The sequence below is a fragment of the Megalobrama amblycephala genome, linkage group LG12 (assembly GCF_018812025.1).
Source record: "Megalobrama amblycephala isolate DHTTF-2021 linkage group LG12, ASM1881202v1, whole genome shotgun sequence".
In the NCBI taxonomy this organism is placed as follows: Eukaryota; Metazoa; Chordata; class Actinopteri; order Cypriniformes; family Xenocyprididae; genus Megalobrama; species Megalobrama amblycephala.
Window position 1 is genome coordinate 21,747,189 of NC_063055.1, and position 24,512 is coordinate 21,771,700.

A 24,512-nucleotide genomic window follows, 5' to 3' on the forward strand; every position below is an offset into this window, starting at 1 on the left:
AAAAAAAAATGCAGAGTTTAAAGGGTTAGTTCACCCAAAAATGAAAATTCTGTCATTAATTACTCACCCTCATGTCGTTCCACACCCGTAAGACCTTCGTTCTTCTTCGGAACACAAATTAAGATATTTGTCATAAAATCTGATGATTCAGTGAGGCCTGCTTTGCCAGCAAGACAATTAACACTTTCAATGCGATTTCAAAACACTGCATCATGAAGCTTCGAAGCTTAACAAATCTTTTGTTTCGAATCAGTGGTTCGAAGCGGGTATCAAACTGCCAAAGTCATGCCCCCCCAGTGGTGAACCATTGAAATTTCGAAACACTTATGACGTAACAAAGCCTCGTTTACTGAAATCATGTGACTTTGGCTGTTTGATATGCACTCTGAACGACTGATTCGAAACAAAAGATCCGTAAAGCTTCGAAGCTTCATGAAGATGTGTTTTGTTATCCCCCATCACTAGATATTGTTGAATAAAGTCGTTATTTTCTTTTTTTGGCGCACAAAATGTATTCTCTTGAACCACTGTAGTCACATGAACTGTTTTAAATACGTCTTTAGTAGGTTTCTGGGCATTGAAAGTCTTAATTGTCTTGCTGGCAATGCAGGCCTCCCTTTAAAGGGATAGTTCACCCAAAAATGAAAATTTGATGTTCATCTGCTTACCCCCAGCGCATCCAAGATGTAGGTGACTTTTTTTTCATCAGTAGAACACAAATGATGATTTTTAACTGCAACCGTTGCCGTCTGTCAGTCAAATAATGCGAGTGAATGGGAACACAATCAATAAGAGTCGAAAAAACTTGCATAGACAAATCCAAATTAAACCCTGCGGCTTGTGACGACACATTGATGTCCTAAGACATCGAAACGATCGGTTTGTACAAGAAACTGAATAGTATTTTTACCTCTAACACGCCACTATGTCCAACTGCGTTCAGCACTCGGTTAGTGAGGTCTGATCGCGCTCTGACAATGGCAGTGATGTCTAGCACTCATTGAAGTATAAGCGCGAGACATCACTGCCGTTGTCAGAGCGCTATCAGACCTCACTAAGTGAATGCTGAACGCAGTTGGACATAGTGGTGTATTAGAGGTAAAAATGATATAAATACTGTTCGGTTTTTCACACAAACCGATCGTTTCGTGTCTTAGGACATCAATGTGTCGTCACAAGGGTTTAATTTGGATTTGTCTATGCAAGTTTTTTCAACTCTTATTGATAGAGTTCCCATTCACTCCATTTTGGTCCGTTTACACTGAAATGCAACCCCGGCGTTGTCAAATTAAACGGGGTCTGCAGCGTGTTCGAAAATGCCGGCGTAGTGTAAGCGATAGGCGTAACCGTAGCAAAACTTATGCGTTTTAAAATGAAAACGCACTAGTATAAACGGGGCCTTAGTAAGGAACCATCTAGCAATGCCCTCACAATCAGCCAGTACCTAGCAACCACATAACTCAGAACACCTTACCAACTGCATAGTGATGCTTTGGCAACCACCTACAGCATCTTATTGTAGTAATTTTCCACAGGCAAGCACCACTAATTTTTTTGTTTTCATTGTGTTTTCTTAAGAAAATGTAATAATTTAGTTTTTAAAAATTAAATGTTTATCTTCAACAATCCAGCTGAAACTAACATTTGTGTGTTTGTGTTTGAGGATAGTTTGTTTATACTTGAATTATAAGGAAATAAGGAAACTATGATGCATTTAGAAGAAGGGTCAAATTTAGGACACGATTTAAGTTAATCTGCCTTCAGTACAGCCTTTATTCCATTACACAATATCGTACTTCAGAACCCTGCGTAGGAGTTTTTTAGGTGTTTGAACAGTATTTGGGATGGATTCCACTTAGATTAAGCATGCCAATCAGGAGAGAATAGCACCTCTCAGTCCTTGGCGCGTCATGTGTGCCGTGTATTTCGTGCGAGCTCAGGCAAAAGCGTGAGGGCTAAGCATTGTGGTATGCTGTTTCATGTGAGGACTCGTGCGCGTGAGTGCGAATACCATCTGTTGGTCAGGCACACAGAACGCATTGTATCACAGCTACTCTCAAAACCCGGTCACAAAGTTCACACGGACAACCAGCCAGGAAGAGAGCGATTGATAAAAGGCATATCAGAAGTTTTCTAGATGTGCTCTGCAATAGTGTGTGTGTGTGTGTGTGTGTGTGTGTGTGTGTGTGTGTGTGTGTGTGTGTGTGTGTGTGTGTGTGTGTGTGTGTGTGGTTCAGGATGCATTATGGGCACAAAATGTCCCCACAAAGATGGCAATATCCAAAATCCTTGACCTTGTGGGGACATTTTTTGGTCCTCACGTGGAATAAAGCTTATAAATCGTACTACTGTTTTTTTGTTGTTTTTTTTGTGAAATTGTAAAAATGCAGAAAGTTTTCTGTGATGGTAGGTTTAGGGGAATGGTTAGGGTTAGAATATACAGTTTATACAGTATAAAAATTATGTCTATGGAATGTCCACATAAAACATGAAAACCTAACGTGTGTGTGTGTGGCTGCTTGAGGAGAGGTCAGATGACACCCGTTCCATTTGAAAAGCATTTTATTGGAATCCAAACAATACGAAACAGTGACAACATAAAACAAGAATCTTTACCACACGTACTCAAAACCTGTGCGTGAATATTTTCACACAGAAATCATGATTCGTCAGTGGGTTTGCACTTAGGATATTTAGGATATAATTGTTGGCTTTAGAAACAGACAGACAGATAGATAGATAGATAGATAGATCATATTACTTACATATTACAAATCATATTACTTTGTGTTTTGCACGTTTCGTGACACTTTCACAAATGTGCTAAAAACGTGTTCAGTTTTATCCGAAATAGATGAATATGAATTTGTTTTATTATGTTGGCTGTTGTACGTATCACCGCAGTTCTAAATTGAAATGTCAGATAAATGTCATTTTATATGAAAAGTTCATTTCTGTTGGAAACTGCAGTGATTTGTATGTATTGTAAAAATGTAGGTGGAGGTACGTTTTTCCAATAAGCCAGTGTTGATTTTTTTGGAAACCGTGTTTCTGAACAAGTAGTTACAAGTGATTCTGAAAATGGCACACTTGGTTTTCCTCAAATATCTTGTTCTTCGTATATGAGAGCTCCTCTTTAGAGAGTGCGAGGATGCGTTTGCACCTGTATAGGCCTTTAAATGGTGATTTGGGCATGTATTGTGTTAATTACTGTGGGGGCGTGCTCTCGTTTAGAATAATCCTTTTTTCTCAACATTAGAGGGAGAATAATGTGTGTACGCACCTGGAAATTTTGCGTGGGAACTTTTTCTGTACTCAATAATTAATGAATGAGACCCAATGACTGTAACTCGTTTCACTACATTAAAACTACAAGAAAGCATTAACAAAATAACTTAAAATGCACATTAATTAAACTCCCAGATCAAACAGAGACTTCTGGGACGATCTCTTCCCAGGGTGAAGTGACCCACAACATTTAAAGGTTGCGCCCTTGACGTATTATGAAATATTGCATCACTGGTGATAAATGGCCTGAGGCTTTTGTATGGTTATGATTGAGCCTCTGTAGTCCTGCCATCTGCTGTATCAGGAAGTTCTTGTAAGGCTGGCATATCTCAGTGTGGGCATAATGTCACCATGTGTCCAACGTGGCTTAACCTACTCGGTTTAAAAGGCACGTATTGGTATATTAGCATGTGCATGTGACCGTTTGAAAATAAGCTTATGTATGGATGGCTATAGGTTGTCGTAATTGAAATTACGTGCATGTGTGTCGCTGTGCCCTCCTCTGTGCCCCGTATAGACCCGGCAGCTGCAGAGGGGATCAGAGTTGAGCTGCATTCCTGGGGAGACCCCTGAGGCAGGACAGCTGCAGTGTGCCTGCCTGCGTCTCTCTCTCTCCCTCTCTCCAGAGATGCAGTAATTACACGGGACATTCCACAATTTATTACTGCAAGTATACGTGTACATGCACACAGAAACGCTCCCACAGATGCAGAGTGTAATCAATGATGCTCATGGCATGTTACTTTAGCTGTGGACACACAGAGGTCAGCCAATAAGTGATCAGACATACTGACCTCACTTTAAAGGAACAGTGCACCCAAAAATGAATGAATGTCATCATCTACTCACAAAAAGTGAAATCTTACAGAATGCCCAGGCTGCTCTTTTCCATACAATCTCTGCATTCATTTATACGTACTTCCAAGCTACACAGTATGTAAAAAGCAACAAGTGAACAATACGTACTGCATCAGTTCTGAAGTGTGCAGATAGTCTTTGCTGTCCCATGAGGCCACTGGCCTTCTTAGATTTGAAAAGTTGACGACAAATATCTATAATTAAATGTATGCACAACTTTTCAAATGTTTGGGGTTGGTAAGATATTGTAATGTTTTTGAAAGAAGTCTCTTATGCTTAGCAAGGCTGCATTTATTTGATCAAAAATACAGTAAAAATAATTTAAAATAACCGTTTTCTGTTTAAATATTTCAAAATATGTCATTTATTTCTGTGATGGCAAAGCTGAATTTTCAGCATCCATTACTTCAGTCTTCAGTGTCACATGATCCTTTAGAAATCAACCTAATGTGCTGATTTGATAATTGATTTGTTGAAAATAGTTGCCTAATATTTTTGTGGAAACAGGATGAGTTTTTTCAGGATTCTTTGATGAATAGAAAGTTCAAAAGAACAACATTAATTGGAAATAGAAATCTTTTGTAAAGTGTCTTTACTGTCACTTTTGATTAATTTAATGCGTCCTTGCAGAATACAGATATTAAAGAGTTAGTTCACCCAAAAATGAAAATTCTGTCGTTGATTACTCACCCTTATGTCATCCCAAACCTGTAAGACCTTTGTTTGTCTTCAGAACACAATCCAAGGGTATCTGATCCACACATTGGCAGCAACGTCATTGTACCTTTTGAGGTCTAGAAAGGTAGAAAAGACATCGATAAAAGAGTCAACGTGACTACAGTGGTTCAACCTTAATGTTATGAAGCGACGAGAATACTTTTTTGCGCAAAAACAAAACAAACGAAGGTCTTGCGGGTTTGGGACAACATAAGGGTGAGTACTTAATGACAGAAATTTCAATTTTTGGGTGAACTAACCCTTTAATATCTTTGTTTAGGGTTGACCCCAAACATTTGAATGGTAGTGTATATAAATTTCTATAATTAAATTTGATATTATTTAATATAATTAAATATTGTATTATTTTACTTAAATCATCATATATTATATATTATAAAATGTGTTCAAATGCATTTAAATGTATTACCCAAAAACATCCATCCAGTAGTCCATACTGTTCATATGCTAGACTTAAAGCTTTATGCAAGAAATGGCAGTAATTGGATGAACTATCCCTTTAAGCCACCAGATCATCATTCAAGCAATTTTTCTCTCACATTCACTCTTAAATCCTTCTTCCCGTCAGTTTTAATGAGCTAGCTACCTGATGCTATGTGCGTATTAAGTTTATTGGATTCTTCAAGTGTCCTCAGGTTAGGTTAATGTAGGTCAGGCTGTCTGACTGAACAAAATGTCTTCCTGTTGTGGGAGTTTAGATCAGTGTTATCATTAACTCTACTGTTACCACACCCCAGGCGAGAGGAATCTTTATCCCATACACACAGGTCGCTTGCTGTTTGTGTCTAGACAGACGCACACTAGGCCTGCTATTGTGTGTGTGTGTATCTGAGGGATTTGCCTTACTGCTAATTACTGATGTGTGTTTCCTCTAGTATGTGGCTGTCGTCACTGTGGCTTCTGTGGGCTCCGGGAGGTTCTGTGACCCTGACGGGAAAGGATTTTGGTCTTATTCTGTTTGTGTGTGTGTGTGTGTTCTTGTACATGTGGTTTATGACGACGAAAATGTCTATAATGACATAAACATGGTTTGTGAGGATACTTCCTGTGTCCTTGTAAACCAAATGGCTTAAAAAAACATACTAAAATGTGTTTTGTTTTGTTTTTTAATTCAAAAAATGCCCAAAGTTTTCTGTGATAGGTAGGATTAGGGGTAATGTAGGAGGATAGAATATACAGTTTGTACAGTATAAAAACCATTACGTCTATGGAGAGTCGCCGTAAACCACATATATATGTGTGTGTGTGTGTGTGTGTGTGTGTGTGCTTGTGTGTGTGTGTGTGTGTGTGTGTGTGTGTGTGTGTGTGTGTGTGTGTGTGTGTTTCGCAAGTCTTTCACAAGTTAACAATTCCCAGCAAGTCAGTAGTTCAAATTTTTTACTTTTTGTAATTGTAACATTTTTGTGCCAGGGCAAACAAATGTTATATATATTTATTTGATTTCTCTTCTGAAATTTGTTGTGCGTCCCAAAACCTACAGTATATTTTCACATCAAAACCAAAAAATCAAAACATATTTTACAATGTTTTCATTTTTACCATTTTAAAGTTACATTTTCTTTTTTAAAAGTCCATGATAGCTATAAATTCAAAAATAGACAGCATACTGTGCAAAAGATATGGTTATAATTTAACACATTCTAACTTTCTAAATATTTGATTTATTTTTATTTAATTTTCTTTCTATAAAAGCTTAGTTGCTTTTCCGTATTCGATTAAAAGAGCACAAGCCACTCGCATCATCATAAATCAAGCCAGTCAAATATTACCAGTCACAAACATTTTGTTCCTCGTTAATTCACTTTGCTGGCTTACCAACGGAAAAAGTAAGGGAATATTTCTGATCTATGAATATGCTGCCACAGATTTCATATAGATGTCTGATGGTAAATTTTCCACTGAGGTAAAGGTTAGTAGATGTGTGACAGTGTGACAGGGCTTTTCTTTCCAGTAGAGCAATTGTGCTGTATCTTTTCATTGTATTCGCTTGTTATATTAAAATAAATTTTTTTTTTATTTATTGACTCGCTAAAGCACCTTTATTATTTGCATTTAGCACTTGGCGAGTGTTAATTTTGTGAAACTGACTGAACAGTGGAGACTGAAATCATGTCTGAGCACACTTTTGCATGAACAGCATTTGTTTAAAAAAAAGCATGACAGAACATCTGACACATGAAAGAGAAAGAACAAAACAAGAAACAAAAGTGATCAACTGAGATGATAAGGTTTGCAGGCAGGTAAGGACGAAAACCTCATTCCTTGTAAATGCATGGTGACATTTGAACGTGTTGCTTAAATAGATGGTGATTTGTGACCGGAAGGCTCTTTGCAGTGCCGCTGCTTCCTGTTGCTTTCCTGAGTCACTTCACACCTCGCCTTAAAGCAAACATTCTCACACACTTGTACACACACTCACACAATCTAACTTCATTAATCATTAAACTGCCTGCCACCTTCAAGCCCCGCGAGCTCCTACCCATTCAGCTTCAATTAAACCCCTACTGCGTGTGGGGGAGCGAAAGAGAGGAGTAAAGACATGAAAGACTTTGCTTAAGATCACTAACATGCTTGTTATGATGCAGAACTATCATGTCCAACCTCTGAATCAGGGGATTCACTTAGGCAAAATTGAAAGCATTGGAGGCATAATGTTAGTTACCACAAAAAAATGATCTGGCTTACAGTCCGGAGTTACAATGGAAGTGATTGGGGTCAAAGCATAAGCATTAAAGTACTCAATAGTTTAGACACAAAACGCAACTGTGTTAACATATGCATAAACATGATGTTAGAGAAAGAAATCACTTTACCGTTTTCTTTTTTTTTTTTTTTTTTTGTCTGAATTTACAACTGTTGGTATGACAAATTAACCCTAAAATGACTAAAAATGTTTGGTTTAAAAAACTTGACATTTTAATAGAAAAATAAATTGCTTTTTTAAAATTATAAGCTTCACATTTCTGCTTTTAAAAATTGGCCCCATTCACATTGTAACTGCCTCACTGTAACCTCGATTTTTACTTCTTTTTTTAACCCTCTGGTGCTCTTCGGTCATTTGAGCGAAAAATTTTATATTTAATTTTTTTATCATTTTTTTTACTTCATCGGAATGGTACGTAACTTGGTGAACACACATACACACACAAATCATGAACATGATTCGAAAAGGCCAAATGGTCCTGAAAAAAAAATAGTCACACTAGTGCTCCTCAGTCAAAAGTGACTGCTTTGGAAATGAATGGGAGACAAATTTCATCTAGTGAAAATTATTGGTGCTGCACCCAAACAAAATCTTACTGAAAGCCAATTTTTTGAGATATCAAGCTCAAATTTGGAACACATCTTGTTTAGATTTTCTTTGATTTTCTTGCAGTTTTAGAGTAAAACGTTTTTGAAAATATATATTTCACATATAAAAATTGAAAATAGTATTTTTTAAGCAATAATTTGCGAAGTATCCTTTTTAAAAAGAGACCAAAATTTAAAAAAAAAAGTTTCAGGTCCATGCTCAAAAATGGATTATAACTACAGTGTAAATATAATTTACTACAATAAAATTCCCTAAAAATAAAAAATATTAAATAAAAAACATTATCAAACTAAAATATAGTACATTCATTTCATTGAAATTAAAAAAAAAAAAAAAATCGGTCATTTTTGACCGACAACGAAGAGCACCAGATGGTTAAACCAAAAAAAAGAGGAACTTTTTGTAGTACACTCTTAAAATGAAGGTTCTATATTGGAATTGATGTTTCCCTTAACATCCATGGAACCTTTTCATTGCACAAAATATATTATCTTTTACCCCTTTTCCACCAAGGCAGTTTGAGTGCTGGTTCGGAGCCAGAGCCTAGTTTCAAATCAGTTCTTTGTCTTTCGACACACAAAGCACCAGTTCCGAACCAGGAAAAGTGGTTCTTAAAGGTCCCATTTTTCGTGGTTTTTTGAAGCTTTGATTGTGTTTATAGTGTGCAATATAACATGTGTTCATGTTTCGCGTGTAAAAAAAACACAGTATTTTTCACATAATTTACTTATCTGTATACCGCTGTTTCCACTGTCGGGCTGAAACGGGCTGATGACTTCCTTGTTCTATGAAGTCCCTCCTTCAGAAATACGTAACGAGTTCTGATTATGCCAGCGGTTCCTGTGTTGTGATTCGACAGCAGCTTAGCGCTCCTTGCCCGGAAAGGTCACGCCTCTTACCATAACGTGGAGATGCATGCGCTCAGTGTTATTGAAAACATGTCTTTAATTTTACCCTATCAATTTGAGCCGGAATCAGACCCGGTGATTGGACTGCGGGATGAAAATAACAGCGTTTCGACGACATGGCGACAAACACGCTCTACAAAAGCAACTCTTGTGTATTCCTGTGGGCGGAGGTCAGTGTTGCCAAGTCCGCTTATTATAAGCGACTTTGGGCTTGTTTTTCTGTAAAGTCGCTTACAAATATTGGTAGTCGCGGGTCGCGTTTTTTTGGGCTTGTTTCTAAAGTGTAGTTGCTTATTTTGGGCTTGATCCCAGCTCCATAATAGGTTGTCAAGCAGATATTTTCTATATGTTATTTAAATGTAGGAGTTTGTCTAGCCTGTTCTCTCTGTCCTCCCCTTTTCCCATACACACAGGAGAGTTTTTCCCCACCCACATCCTGCTTCTAATTGGCCCTTCGCAAAGACCCGCCCCCTTGGTTACTGTTGCTTTGTCCGACAAGCCGTGGCGCTGTCACGTCACACGCAGTGAAAAATACATCGTGGAGCAAAGAGGATACTGACAACACGTCGACAGACAAGACAGAGCAGGTTACTTACGATATTAAACAAAGTCCCAGCTTTCAAAAAAAAGAGAAAAAGTTCCGTAGAAAAAGTCGCTTGTTTTGGGCTTGTTTTCACAGGCCTGGTTGCTTATTTGTCTCATGAGATCTGGCAACACTGGCGGAGGTTAGTCAAAAAACTGTTTTAGTGACGTCATTAAAGAAGGAAGTAGAGGGATGTAGTCCAAACTGGCTGTTCGATGTAGGCGACTTCTGTTAAATAAAATATCTCGCTTGGCATTGAACTTTGAGCTTTAAAATTGTACAGATTTTATTTATACTCTAACAACAACATTACACACTAACTAAAGTTTGAAACATGGGATCACGAAGAATGGGACCTTTAAGTAGCACCAAAACATTGCTGGGCTAGAAGTAAGAACCGCTTGCGTCAGGGGCTGGGGGCGGGGTTACCGTGACCAACAAAAAACTTGAGACCGCCATTTTTGAAATAGCAGCTAATCGAGCTAACAGCAGCTCGATCGTAATCTTCGTCTATATACAAATGGATACAGGTTCGCAAAGCCATGAGCATCAACAGTAGTGAAACATTCGTGATTGTTAATGGAAGGCTTGTTCGAGATGCATCGGAGCAGCGCGGACCGATTCGGCGGGTGACATCGGAGTGCCGCAGGTCCACGGGTGTGTTTGTAAAGCATACGACTCCTTGTGCTTTTGGATCGTTCTCGCTGTGCTTTAATGTCATGCGCCGATCGCTCTGGGGGAAGCCGATGCATCTCAAACAAGCCTGGTGTGTTTGTGTTTGGCGCTGCAGCGCTAGCTTTGCTGTGAAATATGAGACGTATAGTGACGTAAATCCTGGCTCTGTGCTGGCTCTCTAGCCCGTGGAAAGGCAAACCGGTTCTTAGAAGGCTCATCGGTTGAACCAACTCCGAACTGGCACTAGTACTAGCTCTGAACTAGTACCCGGTTCATGCTGGTGGAAAGGGGGTATTTGTAGTGGAAAAGGGTTCTTGATTCTTCCATGGCATCACAGTAAAAAAAAACGTTTAAGCCACAAACGCTGCTGACTGAGCTTGTACTGAACCTGGAATATTCCTTTAAATACATTTGTCACTCCTAAAACTTTTGAGTGTGCCATTGATACAAAAATGTAATGAGATCTCCCAGGCGTGTATGAGGTCAGGCTTTGGGCCTTGCTCAGCGCTGCTGTTGTTAGGTCACTGTGAGGAAAGAGCTGAATGACAGCAAAGAACCAGAAGGGGAATGAGAACGAGGGAGAGACAGAGCCAGTCTGTGATCTCTCCGCTCTGCTGCGCTAACACAGCCTCCATTTATACACAAGAGAGAGAGAGAGAGAACATCAAGCATAAACAGAGCACTCACCTCCACTGACACACGACTGATAACAAAACTACAGAGTCATGTGCTCTGCTTTCCCAGATTTCCCCATATGTGTGTGATTCTTGCAGGTGGTGACGTCCAGTGAGCTCAGTGTTATTATTGAGCCGTTGGGCTACTTTCATCTTGTTTAATCGCTTTCTATCTGTCTCTTTCTTATTAGGTGAAACATCGCTGGTGTGAACTTGCGGTCAAGCATAAACACACAGAGGCATACCGAGACGTTGAGCTCTTTCTGATTCATGACCAGGTACATGAGTGGTTCTCTAGCGCTCTGTTCCCAAACCTAATGAGCTGTCTTTATAGGCAGCCTTTTAAGGCATGTTCATATCACACAGTCTGTTTCAGAAGCTATTTAACTTAGTTTTTTCTGTTTTTGATAAGTCAGTATCACATGTAGCCTTCACACAGAAGACAATCCCAGAAAACAGTGCACTGAGCTACAAAATAGATTATAAAGTGCAACAGTGCCCACTTTTTAAGCAGTTTTGGTTCCAGAAGTAAAAACAATCTTTGTTGAAGTGTTATAAGCCATGAACCAAGCCAACCAGCTACATGGTGAATCATAACATTACAAACATCTGGAAAAAGGTACAAGACTGCGTACTTAAGACTGGTTTGACTCTCTGATTGGTGGAATTTTCTGTACAACAACATTGGGTAATGCAGTTTTTCACCTCAATCTCCTTTATTAAAGGGATAGTTCACCCAAAAATGAAAATTTGATGTTTATCTGCTTACCCCCAGCGCATCCAAGATGTAGGTGACTTTGTTTCTTCAGTAGAACACAAATGATGATTTTTAACTCCAACCGTTGCGGTCTGTCAGTCCTATAATGCATGTCAATGGGAACTTCGTCTATAAGAGTAAAAATAAACATGCACAGACAAATCCAAATTAAACCCTGCGGCTCGTGACGACACATTGATGTCCTAAGACACGAAACGATCGGTTTGTGCGAGAAACTGAACAGTATTTCTATCATTTTTTACCTCTAATACAATGTCCAACTGCCTCGCGCATCCAGTTGGTGAGGTCTGAAAATGCGCTCTGATTTCGGAAGTGATCTCTCATGCGTGTACTTCAATCATTAAAAATCTCCCTATGGAGAAAATGAATTAAGTTTTTACTTCCAGAACCTGACTGTTGAACTCTATTGCTTATAAATATACTTATATTTACTTATAAATGTATATTATTATATTTCAGGAAGGGAACTGCCTGTGTAGGTAGTAGGCAGTAAGGGAGCTCACTAAGATTAGGAACAGAGTTTAGATGTCTTTCCCTCATAAAGAACACTTCTTGATTCTAGTGTGTGTATGTTTGTGTGTACGGCAGGCCATGGGTGTGTATTTGTACGGTGAGTTGATGCTCCAGGAAGATGCCCGGCAGCAAGCATTAGCACGGCATTGTCTATCCATCATTAAAGATGACATGGACCAATCAGCACGTGGCGTTGTGGAGGAAATGATCCTCTGAATTCACACGAATCAGGTAAGAGTGTCACGTCCCCTCTAAACTTTACTGTAGTTTGAAGTCAAAAACGATCAGCTCATTCTGGAAAAACGGTTCCACAGTCAGCTCATGCCGTCTCAACCTGCACCGTCAACAGATTTTAATGGCTGAGTAACAGCGTGTCCCATTACTTGGTTATTTTTGGACACGTTTAACAAAAAAGTCGTATATTATGTAAGAGTTGCTTTGAAAAAAAATCACTCAGTAGCCAGAGAGATTCAGAAGTCATAAAAAAGCTCTTTTGTTTTTACTCCCCTCATTAATAAAGATCCACTCCCCATGTCCTGGCCACCACCACATTCACATTCTTCCAGAAGCTCCCGCCTGCTTCTTCTTTTCCAGGAAGCCTGTCGAAATCTGTTTGTATTATGATGAATTCGGAATGTGCTCCTTAAACAATTCCCAAGCACCAGAAAAGAAACGGGTCAGCAGCTTTTTTTTTATTTTCAGAGCTTTAGGAGAGAGGTGGATCCCTGTGCCCTTACTACATGAAATTCCTGCCTCCGCAAGGGAGGGATTCCCTGGGTCCACATAATTTGTTGCTTCCTTAAAAGCTGTGGAGGACTGATATATGGTGGTAACCATGAACGGAAGAAAGGGTAATTGTCTGGCTTTGAAGCGGCCTCTCTCACCATCACAACAAGATATTATTCTGTTTAACCGAGCAGCACGGGCCGCTCGTCAGCCTATGGGAAAGAGACAACTCGTGGGCCCTGAGATAAATCCATTAGTTGTCTCGCTCCAGTGTTTTTGGTGAAGCTGTGGTGCTTTTAATCCTGACAAGACAGTTTTATTTGTTTGAGGACTCAGAGGAGACGGGCAGCTTTTCCAAGATGTTGTGGTTTATGTCACTTGACTTGGATGAATCACGCCGGTCAAAGCGATCATTCTGCAATTTGTGCAGCGCTAATGCAGCATTTTCATTCTCAGAGAGCCTGTTTGTCTTCAGAGGTCAGCGTCTAGCCGGTGTCAATAAATCTTCGGTACACATTGGGCGTCTGCCTTGCTCAGACGTGCCTTGAAACGTGGTAAATTCTGATAGCAGATTACACCTGTTGTTTTGAAGTACGCCAAACAGTGTCAGGAAAAGCTATTAGACCTGAATAATGGTTGTTGTGCTTAGGTTGTTTTAGTTTTTGGGTCAATGATGTTTCACTCGCCTAATAACTTATTAAAAAATACTTTAAAAATGCAGTTCATGCGTACAATTAGTTAATTACACCTTTTCTATGATAAGAATGTTTGTTTGTTTTTTAAATATAGGATTTTTAATGTTTTTAAAAGAAGTTTCATCTTCTCACCAAGGCTACATTTATTTAATTAAAAATACAGTAAAAAACAGTAATATTGTGAAATATTATTACAATTTAAAATAACTGTTTTCTATTTGAATATATTTCACAAAGTAATTTATTCCTGTGATGGCAAAGCTGAATTTTCAGCATCATTACTCCAGTCTTCAGTGTCACATGATCCTTCAGAAATCATTCTAATATGCTGATCTGCTGCTCAAGAAACATTTAATGTGTACAATTGTACAAAATATTTGTGTACAATATTTTTTTTCAGGATTATTTGATGAATAGAAAGTTCAAAAGAACAGTGTTTATCTGAAATCTAATCTTTTGTAACATTATAAATGTCTTTACTGCCACTTTTGATTGATTTAATGCATCCTTGCTGAATAAAAGTATTCATTTCTTTAATTTCTTTTAAAAAAAATACAAATAAAAATTCTTACTGACCCCAAACTTTTGAACGGTAGTGTATAATGCTACAGAAGCTTTGTATTTCAGATAAATGCTGTTCTTTTGAACTTTCTATTCATCAAGGAATCCTGAAAAAAAAAAAAAAAAAGTACACAACTGTTTTCAACATTGAAAATAATCATAAATGTTTATTGAGCAGCAAATCAGCATATTAGAATGATTTTGAAGGATCATGTGACACTGAAGACAGGAGTAGCGATGCTGAAAATTCAGCTTTGCATCACAGGAATAAATTACTTTGTCAAATATATTTAAATAGTACACAGTTATTTTAAATTGTAATAATATTTCACAATATTACTGTTTTTTTACTGTATTTTTAATTAAATAAATGTAGCCTTGGTGAGCAGACGAAACTTCTTTTAAAAACATTAAAAATCTTAAGTGGTTCCAAACTTTTGGACTGTACAGTATATTTAAAAAATTAAAAAATGTGATAAAAATGTCAAAATATTTTGATATGATGAGGAAAACATGTTTTAAAATTAAAGTAGTTTGAAAATCTTTTATTATTTTTTTGAAAAAATATTGTATCAATATTTTAATAAAACTTAATTGCTTAATATTTGAAAGTCAACCAACATGCATACAACTGTCAAAGAGAGGATAGAGCTAAAATATAAAAAAGCTCATTAAAAAAAAATTCAAAAATGTCTTTGAAAATAGTGCTATATATTAATATGTATCTGTAGACTATTTATAATACATGATATATTTAGGATATAAGGTAATATATATTTTTACTTGATGGTTATACCACATGACATTTTATTATTACATTTCATTTAATTGAAACTTTTCTTGAAAATGGTATAAATGTTTTTCAAAAAACATGAATTCAACATTAAAACACATTTGCTGCGGTGCATATTTTAAACTGGATTTTAATCGATTTTTTCTCTTCATATACACTCGTACACATCACTGGTTCTTTTTCTTTCTTCAGCTGCGTTTGAAAAAACCTCCAGACAGACAGTTTTCAAAATAAAGAATTCCCTTCATTCCTAGATGTTAAAAGCAGCCGTAGCTCATGGCTCAGTCTGCCAATTACAGTCGGTGTACTTCAGAAACAGTAAAAATATCCCACAAGTGTAAGAGAACTCTTGAGAAATGTGTCGGGGCTGAAATCTGAACGCTGGAGTCGGTGGAGTTTGGAGGCCTGTGAAATGCGTCTTGATGGGGATAATGAGGGACATATCCGCGGCCCAGCCAAGCGTGCTCAATCGCAGGAGAGCAAGAGGATCTGCAGGTTTTGCCTTTCATGTTGCTGGCTGTGTGGGTTCCTGGCGTGCTGATTTGTGACTTAAGATAAAAATCACATTGCCAGGGATTACCACACAACCGCCGCCCGGACGGCTGCTATGGCAACCAGAGGCACCATCTTAACGTAGCTTGAGAAAATAAAAATAAAAGAAGACATGGCTTTTCTCTGCGGGCCTCCGACAGGATGACAAGAAAATGCAGAGGAGGAACGCTTGCCTGCCGACGAGCGGCGTGGGTGAACGAGCGCGTACGCATGAGTGTCGAGGAGAGACTCTCAGAGCAGGTGCAGAGCTTAGCTGATTGGTGAACAGTGATTGAACTCTTTGTTCACAGTGGCTAAGTTCTGCACCTGATGAGAGGATGACAGACGGAGAGAGACCTCTGGGAATGGCTTTTCCCCTCTTTTCTTCAACCTGTTGCAGATGCGAAGTGCTAAAAGTGTAATAATGATTATACGTTCACACGTGAAACAAGTTAGAGAAATGGAAGACAACTTGAAAGAGTCTCTGGAGGGTGTCTGTAGTTTAGTTTGTATTGTAAGAATTTCTTCACGCCTGTCTTTACCAATGAGGTCTATAATACCTAGAGAAAGCCTTCTGTTAGCATTTCTTGGTTGGCACCAATCAGTCGTCAAGTGGCTGATCGCTCAAGAAAATTATATCAAGGTTAGGGATGTGCAAAGAGCATGCATCCTTTACATAGAAGGTCAGCAAATAATATACTACTGTTTAAAAGTTTGGGGTCAGTATGCTACTATCAAACTTGGAGTGTAGCATGCTATCACACAGTGTTTTAAAGGGTTAGTTTACCCAAAAATTTAAATTCTTTCATTAATTACTCACCGTCATGTCGTTCCACACTCGCAAGACTTTCGTTCATCTTCAGAACACAAATGAAGGTCTTTTTGATGAAATCTGAGAGCTTTCTGACTTCTCCATAGACAGCTACGCAACTGTAACTTTGACGCTTCAAAAAGTTCATAAAGAGATCGTAAAACTAATCCATGTGTATTGAGTGGTTTAGTCCGAATTTTCTTCAGAGACAATCACTTTTTATGATGAAAAGATTGAATTTAGGCTTTTACTCACATATAAACATTGATCAGCGAACATTAACAAAAGTTTAAACCACTCAATTCATATGGATTGGTTTTCTGATCTCTTTACAAACTTTTTGAAGTGTCACAGTCGCAGTTGCGTAGCTGTCTATGGAGGGACAGAAATCTCTCAGATTTCATCAAAAAGATCATTTGAGTTCCGAAGATGAACGAATGTTTTACATTTGGAACGACATGAGGCCAAAGTCCCTTTCAAGGAATGCCTGTTCACTCGGCGGCCATATTTGCGATGCCTCCGGGCAGCTATTTCTGGCATCCAAGACCAAGCCCTATCTATTTGAATTTGGGAATCCTTAAATCTCAAAAACTGCAAAAAACAGCGAACTCACCATTAAATAACATTTCAAATCAGCAACAAAATTTGACATGAACTGTCCCATAAATGTTGTTTCTTAAAGAGCATTAAAAAAAGCTTACTTTTCAGGCTAGGCGAGCCAATGCGCATGTGCAGTCCTAAGCGCGAGTCTCGGGTTTCTATGGGAACCGGAGCTTCTAACTGCAGCTGCAGTGACACAATGACTTTATCAATCAGCGATTGGCTCTTTTATTTAGAAGGTGGGACGTATTCCGCCATATTGCATGTTGCAGTTTCTCCCATTCATAACTAATAGGAGTGAACTTTCTTTCTATATCTAAAGTCTTTGATGAGGCTGAGTAATTAATGACAGAATTTTCAGTTTGGGGGGAACTAAACCTTTAAGGCTCTCTCCTCAAAGTTGTATCTCAATTTATCCTCTTTCAAGGACTGCAGCTAAAATATTAAAAAATAATAAACCTCCAGAATGCTAACAGTCCTAAGCCTTTCACTAGCTACTAAGGAAATCAGGCACTGCTAAATCACCTACTATGATGAATTCATTGCAATTTATGTTTTTTCTCTACTTTTTTGTCAGAATTACTTCTGTTTGACTGGTAATGGAGAAAGATGCTATTTGCAGCCTAGCAGGCAATGCTAACTTGCCAAAATTCGACCCCTGGTTTTCATACCCTAACATTTTCCAGCATACAGTTCTTTCAGATCCCTCCCATCAGACTGAGAATTCATATATCATTGTGCAAATGTTCTTTGAGGGTTTCTGGAGTAAAATGAAACTTTACTGTAGCAGTGCAGTACGATGCGGTTGCCTTCATAATGAGCTGATTGTGAGATCCTTCCACAACGAGCATAACAAACTCTTGCCGAGAGCGCTCGGGTTGGTATGACAGATGAAGAGTGAGTTTGAGATGGTGGAGATGGCTGTAATGAGGGCTGAAAAGAAAAAGACTGAGCTAATGGAGCCCACAGTGAGATGAGGAGCCCAGGAGTTATTGTCTTCCTCCTCCTCCTCCTCCTCCTCCTCCTCCATAGGCTCAAGCATCTTATAGCATCACTATGTACTTGAATGCGAAAAACAAAATCGTTTTTACTCTCTCCTACTGCCGGGCCACAAAATCCACATGAAATCCAGCAGAATTCTGGGAAATGTGGACAGGAGGAGGGATGGAGCAAGACCCGGCCACACAGACCAAAACATCTGCATCTCTGGACTGTAAAAACAGCTCCACTTTTAGCTTTGATGGGTGAAATATGAAAGACAGCAATTGAGACAGGAAGTTGTGCTTAAAAGGACCTCTGCAGATTGAGTTAGCGGACGGCCAGCGGCCAGCATGCCGTCTTCTAAGTCATGACAGATGTATGAGTTAAATATGAAGCTGAGGAGAAGCTGGCCATAAATGACTATATTTAGAAGCTGTTTAAAGATGCATTACCATCCAAGGCTAGTAAAAATGGAATTAGTTGCACGGTCCGTATTTAAAATGTCATTAGGAGATATTTTGTGGGAAATGAAGTGCTAAGCACCTTCAGCTGAAGCGTATTATCCCATATCTGATCCTTCCATCAAGTGGCCCATGCTGAATGTAAGTCATATGTGAGCGTGTGCGAGAGATAGATGGACCTGGCCTCCCGTGCCTACTGAGCTGATTACAGTCCTGTAGAAACACTGGCTCAGTTCAGCAGGAACAGGAGTCTGGTCCACAGACCCCCCCCACCTCCAGACAACTCGTCTCTCCTGCTTCAGCCTGTACTTGTAGGCTCATCCACACACATGTATCTCACTACATTTTAAGTGTGCCTACCTTAGGAGACACATTAGTGTTGTTATCGTTAACAAAATACTACATAGCAAAATTACTTACATGAAAAGCTATAGAGTACCTCAGGGATGACGTGTTTTTGTAGGCCAACCCGGAAGTTTGAAAGCCTATTGAAAGCCTATTCATTTTTCCCATAGACTTTTGGAAAAAATAAATAAAGTCGTCAGATATAAAAAGTTAACAGTAGGCTATAAACGGACTACAGCACACCATGGTCGCGGATCAACATTGTCACCATCACCAAGCTTCCTCAAACTGCATTTAAAAAACAACTCTATTTAAAAACATGCTCGCTGATTATGATCTGCGCTGTGTATGAATACTTAACAACTTTTTCATGAGCAATACTGTCCAAATGTCCTGTTTGTCATGATGACGTCTAAAGTCCCCGCCAAAGGAAGTAGTCCGTTTTAGCACTTTGTTAGCAACCGCCATTTTTAAGACACAGTAAAGGTTTAAAAAAAAATCACAAGCAGGTTATAACTGGTGTGTTTTCTGTCATAGATCAAAACGTGAAAATATTTAGAGGCTTTATTAATCACAGACCTTATTTCAGGCGATTTAGCAAAAACCCAAAAAACCCATTGAAATGATGGAACCGGAAGCCCTAAAATGCTAACTCGCTTCCGGGTTTTGCCTACAAAAATGCGTCATCCCTGAGGTACTCTATTCCCCATCGACTCCCCCAAAACTATTTTAAATAGCATTTTAGCCATTCTTTTAGTAAATTCTTTTATTATACATGCAGCTTTAATACCTTCATATTAATTGAGAAATACATTGAGTATTTAAATTTTTAAAAAATTAATTTGTTACACAGGGCCATTTAAAATGAACTACTGAAAAGATAGGAATTAAAAATAGTAAAAGGTTTACACGAAAGTGTATATTTTAATTAAAAATTTAATGTTTAATTTAAAATGTAATGTTTTATGTAAAAAAAAAAATAATAATAATTTAAAATTTTTACACCCAAATAAAAAGTAACAGGTTTAGAGTGTAGACTTAATAGATGCTGCTCATATTCTAAACAAGAATCTAGTAACTTTGCTGCATACATTACAATTTGGTTTGCATCTGTTTTTTGTTTTTGTTTTTGTTTTTTTGGTCACACTTTAGTTTAGGGTCCAATTCTCACTATTAACTAACTAACTATTAAAGGGTTAGTTCACTCAAAAATGAAAATTCTGTCATTAATTACTCACCCTCATGTCGTTCCACAGCCGTAAGACCTTTGTTCATCTTCAGAACACAAATTAAGATATTTTTAATGATATCCAAAAGTTTTTTTTTTTATCCTCAATAGAAAACAACGAATTACCACATTCAAGGTCCAAAAAAAGTCATAAAATTGTTAATGTGACTACAGTGGATGAACCTTAATGTTATGAGCAGCACGACTCCGGCCAATACTGAGCCGGCGTTCGGACATAAACAGGGAAGTGCTGAACTGCGTTCACTGCATCAACTGCGTACGAGGCTGACAGGCGAGAGAGACATATTTGTTGAATAAAGTCTTTTTTTTTTTTTGGCGCACAAAGTATCGTTGCTTCATAACATTAGGGTTGAACCACTGTAGTCATGTTGACTATTTTAACAATGTTTTTACTACTTTTCTGGACTATGAATGTGGTAATTTCATTGCTTTCTATAGAGGATAGATTAAAAAAGGTCTTACAGGTTTGAAACGACATGAGGGTGAGTAATTAGTGACAAAAATTAGATTTTTGGGTGAATGAAACCTTTAACTACAACTTTTGCCTCAAACTCCTAAGTACTGCTAATTAATAGTTAGTAAGGTAGTTGCTGAGTTTAGGTATTGGGATGTAGAATACAGTTATGCAGAATAAGGCATTGATATGTGCTTTATAAGTACTAATAAACAGCCAATATCCTAGTAATATGCATGCTAATAAGCAACTAGTTAATAGTTGGGAACTGGACCCTAATCTAAAGTGTTATCTTATTTCTTTTATACTTTAATGTAAAGCACTTTGAATTACCATTTTCTATGAAATGTGTTATATAAATAACTTGTCTTGCCTTGATACATTATTTATGATGTCTTGACCGTGAATCATCAGGTTTCATGTTGTAGTGATTCTGGCTCTTCTGTTTTGCAGGTTTCAGATCTGTCTGGTGTGCAGTCACATGTTCAACTCAGGGAAATCAAGCAGAATCCCACTGACACCTGCTCACTGTTGCTCAGAGAGAACAACGAATGGAATATGCACAAAAAACAATCTATCATTAGGGGGATTGTTTTCCATCATTGCACAATTGAAATAAAGTCCTACTTGTGTATTGTCAGAAAGAAATAAAAACAAATCCTGTACTCAAATGCGTGTGTCATTCTGAAGTATTAGCGGGTTGGGCTACCTGAACTGACCTGAACCACACCAAGCTACAGCTTGTTTTCGTGCACGTTGAAGACGACGTCAGCATTTTCTGAACCCGCTCACCTTGTGCCCACCACATCAAATCCCAGAGTTCCGATCAGATAGGAAGAAAATGTTTGTGGTTGAAATACGTGCAGATGACGCATGTTTGCACGCTAAACATGTCACCTTATCCACACTGTTGGTGTTTTTACAACACCTCACACATTCAGGTACATTTCTGTGGCTGACCACATTTTACACAAAATATTTTGTTAGAATTGTGGTCTCAAATACTAACCGTTTTATTTACAATATTAAGTAACTAGGAATATAATTATTACACTAGTATTAAATGTGACAATTCATCTACTTTAACAGTATTTCAAATGAAAGACATTAGTGACATTCTTATAGTTTAAACGAGGCCGTAAATTCAGTATGACCCAGTTTTGAGTGATAAACACATGCTTGAGAGGGTTGAATAGGGAAAACGCTCAGAGGAAATGGTCCTACAGGGAGACAGAGACCCACGGAGAAGCACTAGTGACGAAAGTAAAGTACAGAGACTAAACTATTCAGGAGGCCCTTCGCTGGGAGTTCACACACACGCAGATGTGAGCGTTCATGTGGCGAGAAGGACTCCGGCATGCTCTCCTGTCAAAAGTGTGTGTGGGAGGACAGTGAGGCAAGACAAACGGCGTGTTAGCTAGACGGAGCTCCGCAGTCAAACAACAAAGACACCAAGCCCAAACACTCACGAAATACAACCGCAGATCTGACAGCAGTCACATCGGTGGAAATTTACTTTCTCGGATCCGCGTTTGATGTCATCCAAACACACAGATAGAAATACATGTGTTCTTTTTATTTGGCTCAATACATCAAGTGCAGAGGCCCCTCTTGGGTTTAGAGGGAGAACACCCACTGCTTTTGAAGTTAAAAACGGCAGCTGGGCTTCTCTTCTATAAATGCCATATCGTCCCACCCAGCATTTCGGTGCGTAACTGAGCCACGCCAGGATTCCTTGTCCTAATAAATAGTTTCACCAAGCGCTCAAAGCTAGGAGTTTTTATGCGAGGCTCTTAGGTTTGGAGGAGGGTGTCCTGAAGCGTCCTCAGCCTGAAATGAACCCCGTCGTCCCGCGAGGGAGCACTGTTTAGTCTGCAGCGTATCGAAGCGAGGATCCACAGTGCCCTGCGCTTCACAGCGGCCTCAGTCAGCACCTGCCAGCATCACAAAACACACACGTTTGGGTAATCAGCCCTCACAATTTCCACTGGAACACAGAAATTATTGAGTGTGCATTAAAGTGTGTAATACTCAGTCATTAGCTGCAAAGCCCATATGCTACTATTTTTTCAATGGAACACAAAGAAAAAAAAAAATAGAGGTGCATTCAGTAGTTTGGTGTTGGTTTGATGGGATTAAGAAAAATGTTTTTTTAAGTCTAAAAACTTTCTATAAAAAGAGGATGTGAGCCGCACCATACACAATTAAAACACTGTGTATTTTGCAATGTTAAAATGACATGACTAGCTGAGTTTTACTAAACATCAGAGAATCCTCACACTCATTGGCCGCTGCCTCTAGATACGCTAGTAGCGCAGTGTTGTTTGGTGATGCGAGGAGCGAAAATTAAACAAAAAGAACACACTTATCGTGTTTTACCACCGAAGACAACAGAGAAACCAATACCTGTATGGCCGAAGAAACAGAAAAGGTCTGAAGCCAGAAGACAGACAGACCAAAAACAAGTGCAAACAAAGTCAAGGTGAAAAAAAAAATTATGGCAAAAATCCTACAGAAGCCATTTCAACAACATAATTATGACATAAAAAGTTAAAATTATGAGATACTAAGCCATAATTATGAAATAAAAGTCAAAATTATGAGATTAAAAGTGATTATGGCCTAAAACTTCAAAAATACAAGATAAAAAGTCATCATTTATGACAAAAACAATGATAAAAGTCAAAATTATGACGGTAAAACTTAAAATTATGACAAAATTAAAATAAGTCAATTTACATAAAAGGTTGAAAGTATGACAGTGTTATTAGATTGAAATTATTCGATAAAAAGTCAATTATGACCTAAAAAGACCACAGATCTATCAATGATTTCAGAAGACTGGTAGTATAAAGCACAAATCAGGTGAGCTACTTTTATGATAATTTTTGGTTTCTGTTTGTCAGATTTGACAGTTTGACAGCCCATGGTCACTTTGAACTTGTTTTATAGAAAACACCTGCATTAATATTGTTCAAAACATCACATTTTTGTATTATGATTTTGGTTGAAATATCCCTGTATGTAAACAAAGTTGAGGCCTCACCTTGCCATAAAAGAGCTGCTCTAAGCATTCAAGCAGTTGGGGGTAAACTTGTTTTTGTACTCTCTCTCTCTCTGTGTGTGTGTGTGTGTGTGTGTGTGTGTGTGTGTGTGTGTGTGTGTGTGTGTGTGTGTGTGTGTGTATGAAACGCTTCTGATTTTAAATGTGTCGTAAACAGCAGACAGCCTTTTTTTATTCTGTTGTTCTCTGCATACCACAAGAACTAGCGTAGGGTCAATAAAGGCACTGATGACAACTTAATTGGTCTGCGCACAGCCCTCGTCTAGTCTTGAATAGGCCACCGGGTTCGCATGAGTAAACCCTTGGCATTTGTGGACGTAAATGTAATTTCGCAATGTGCTGAAACTGAATCAGTGAAGACCTCACCTTGTCAGTTATTTCAGTGATAATGCTAACAGGTCCGTGGGAAAAGATGGCAAAGTTTGAAAACAGATGCAAGACGAGGTTTGTTGAAAGGGAGGAGGAGGAGGAGGAGGAGGACAGGAGCTCTTTCACAGCACTGAGGTGACTAGGAGGGGGAGGACGAGTGAGAAACAGCATCCTTAGATGAGTCCAGGCTTCTCTGGCCAATGCCTGAGATTAAAACAAAGAGGAGGAAGCCATCAGTAATTTTCCAGTCTGCTTCACTTTGCTGTTTTTAACTTGTGACGTAAGGTTGACTGACTTCAGTGCCATAATTAGATATCTTACGGTTTGTTGGGACCTCTGGTGCCCTCTGTTGGTGGGGTGGTGGAAGAACGTCAGGAGCCATAGCAGCGGTTCGGGATTCTCAGGCACTGCCGGAACAAGCAGCTCAACAGCTGTGTCCACCCAGTACCCACACTGCACCAGCAGGAACCAAGCCTCAAAAACAGCCTCATACGCCCTGGAAAATCACCATCCACCCAAACACACAACGGAAGAACATAACAGT

At 38.7% G+C, this 24,512-nt stretch overlaps 2 protein-coding genes across 4 annotated transcripts in view; one reads left to right on the forward strand and one right to left on the reverse strand.

The window, feature by feature from the left end:
• LOC125279700 (aminopeptidase O (putative)) overlaps nt 1-21,206 on the forward strand; it is a 100,487-nt gene extending 79,281 nt beyond the window's left edge. For 2 of the 3 annotated variants that reach the window (XM_048209655.1, XM_048209653.1), the window contains 3 exons: nt 11,229-11,315; nt 12,404-12,559; nt 20,989-21,206. In XM_048209655.1, coding sequence (XP_048065612.1) covers nt 11,229-11,315; nt 12,404-12,544 — 228 coding nt within the window. In that variant the 3' untranslated portion in view covers nt 12,545-12,559; nt 20,989-21,206. Of the gene's footprint in view, nt 1-11,228; nt 11,316-12,403; nt 12,560-13,030; nt 13,899-20,988 lie in introns of those variants that run through there. The other variant, XM_048209654.1, reaches the window with a different exon arrangement.
• An 884-nt stretch (nt 21,207-22,090) lies between these two features.
• Nucleotides 22,091-24,512, reverse strand: part of fancc (FA complementation group C) — a 28,139-nt gene continuing 25,717 nt past the window's right edge. The window contains exons 13-15 of the mRNA XM_048209657.1: nt 24,290-24,464; nt 23,966-24,172; nt 22,091-22,469 (exon numbers count right to left, since the gene is read on the reverse strand). Of these exons, the coding sequence (XP_048065614.1) occupies nt 22,329-22,469; nt 23,966-24,172; nt 24,290-24,464 (523 nt within the window). The 3' untranslated portion in view covers nt 22,091-22,328. The remainder of the gene's footprint in view (nt 22,470-23,965; nt 24,173-24,289; nt 24,465-24,512) is intronic.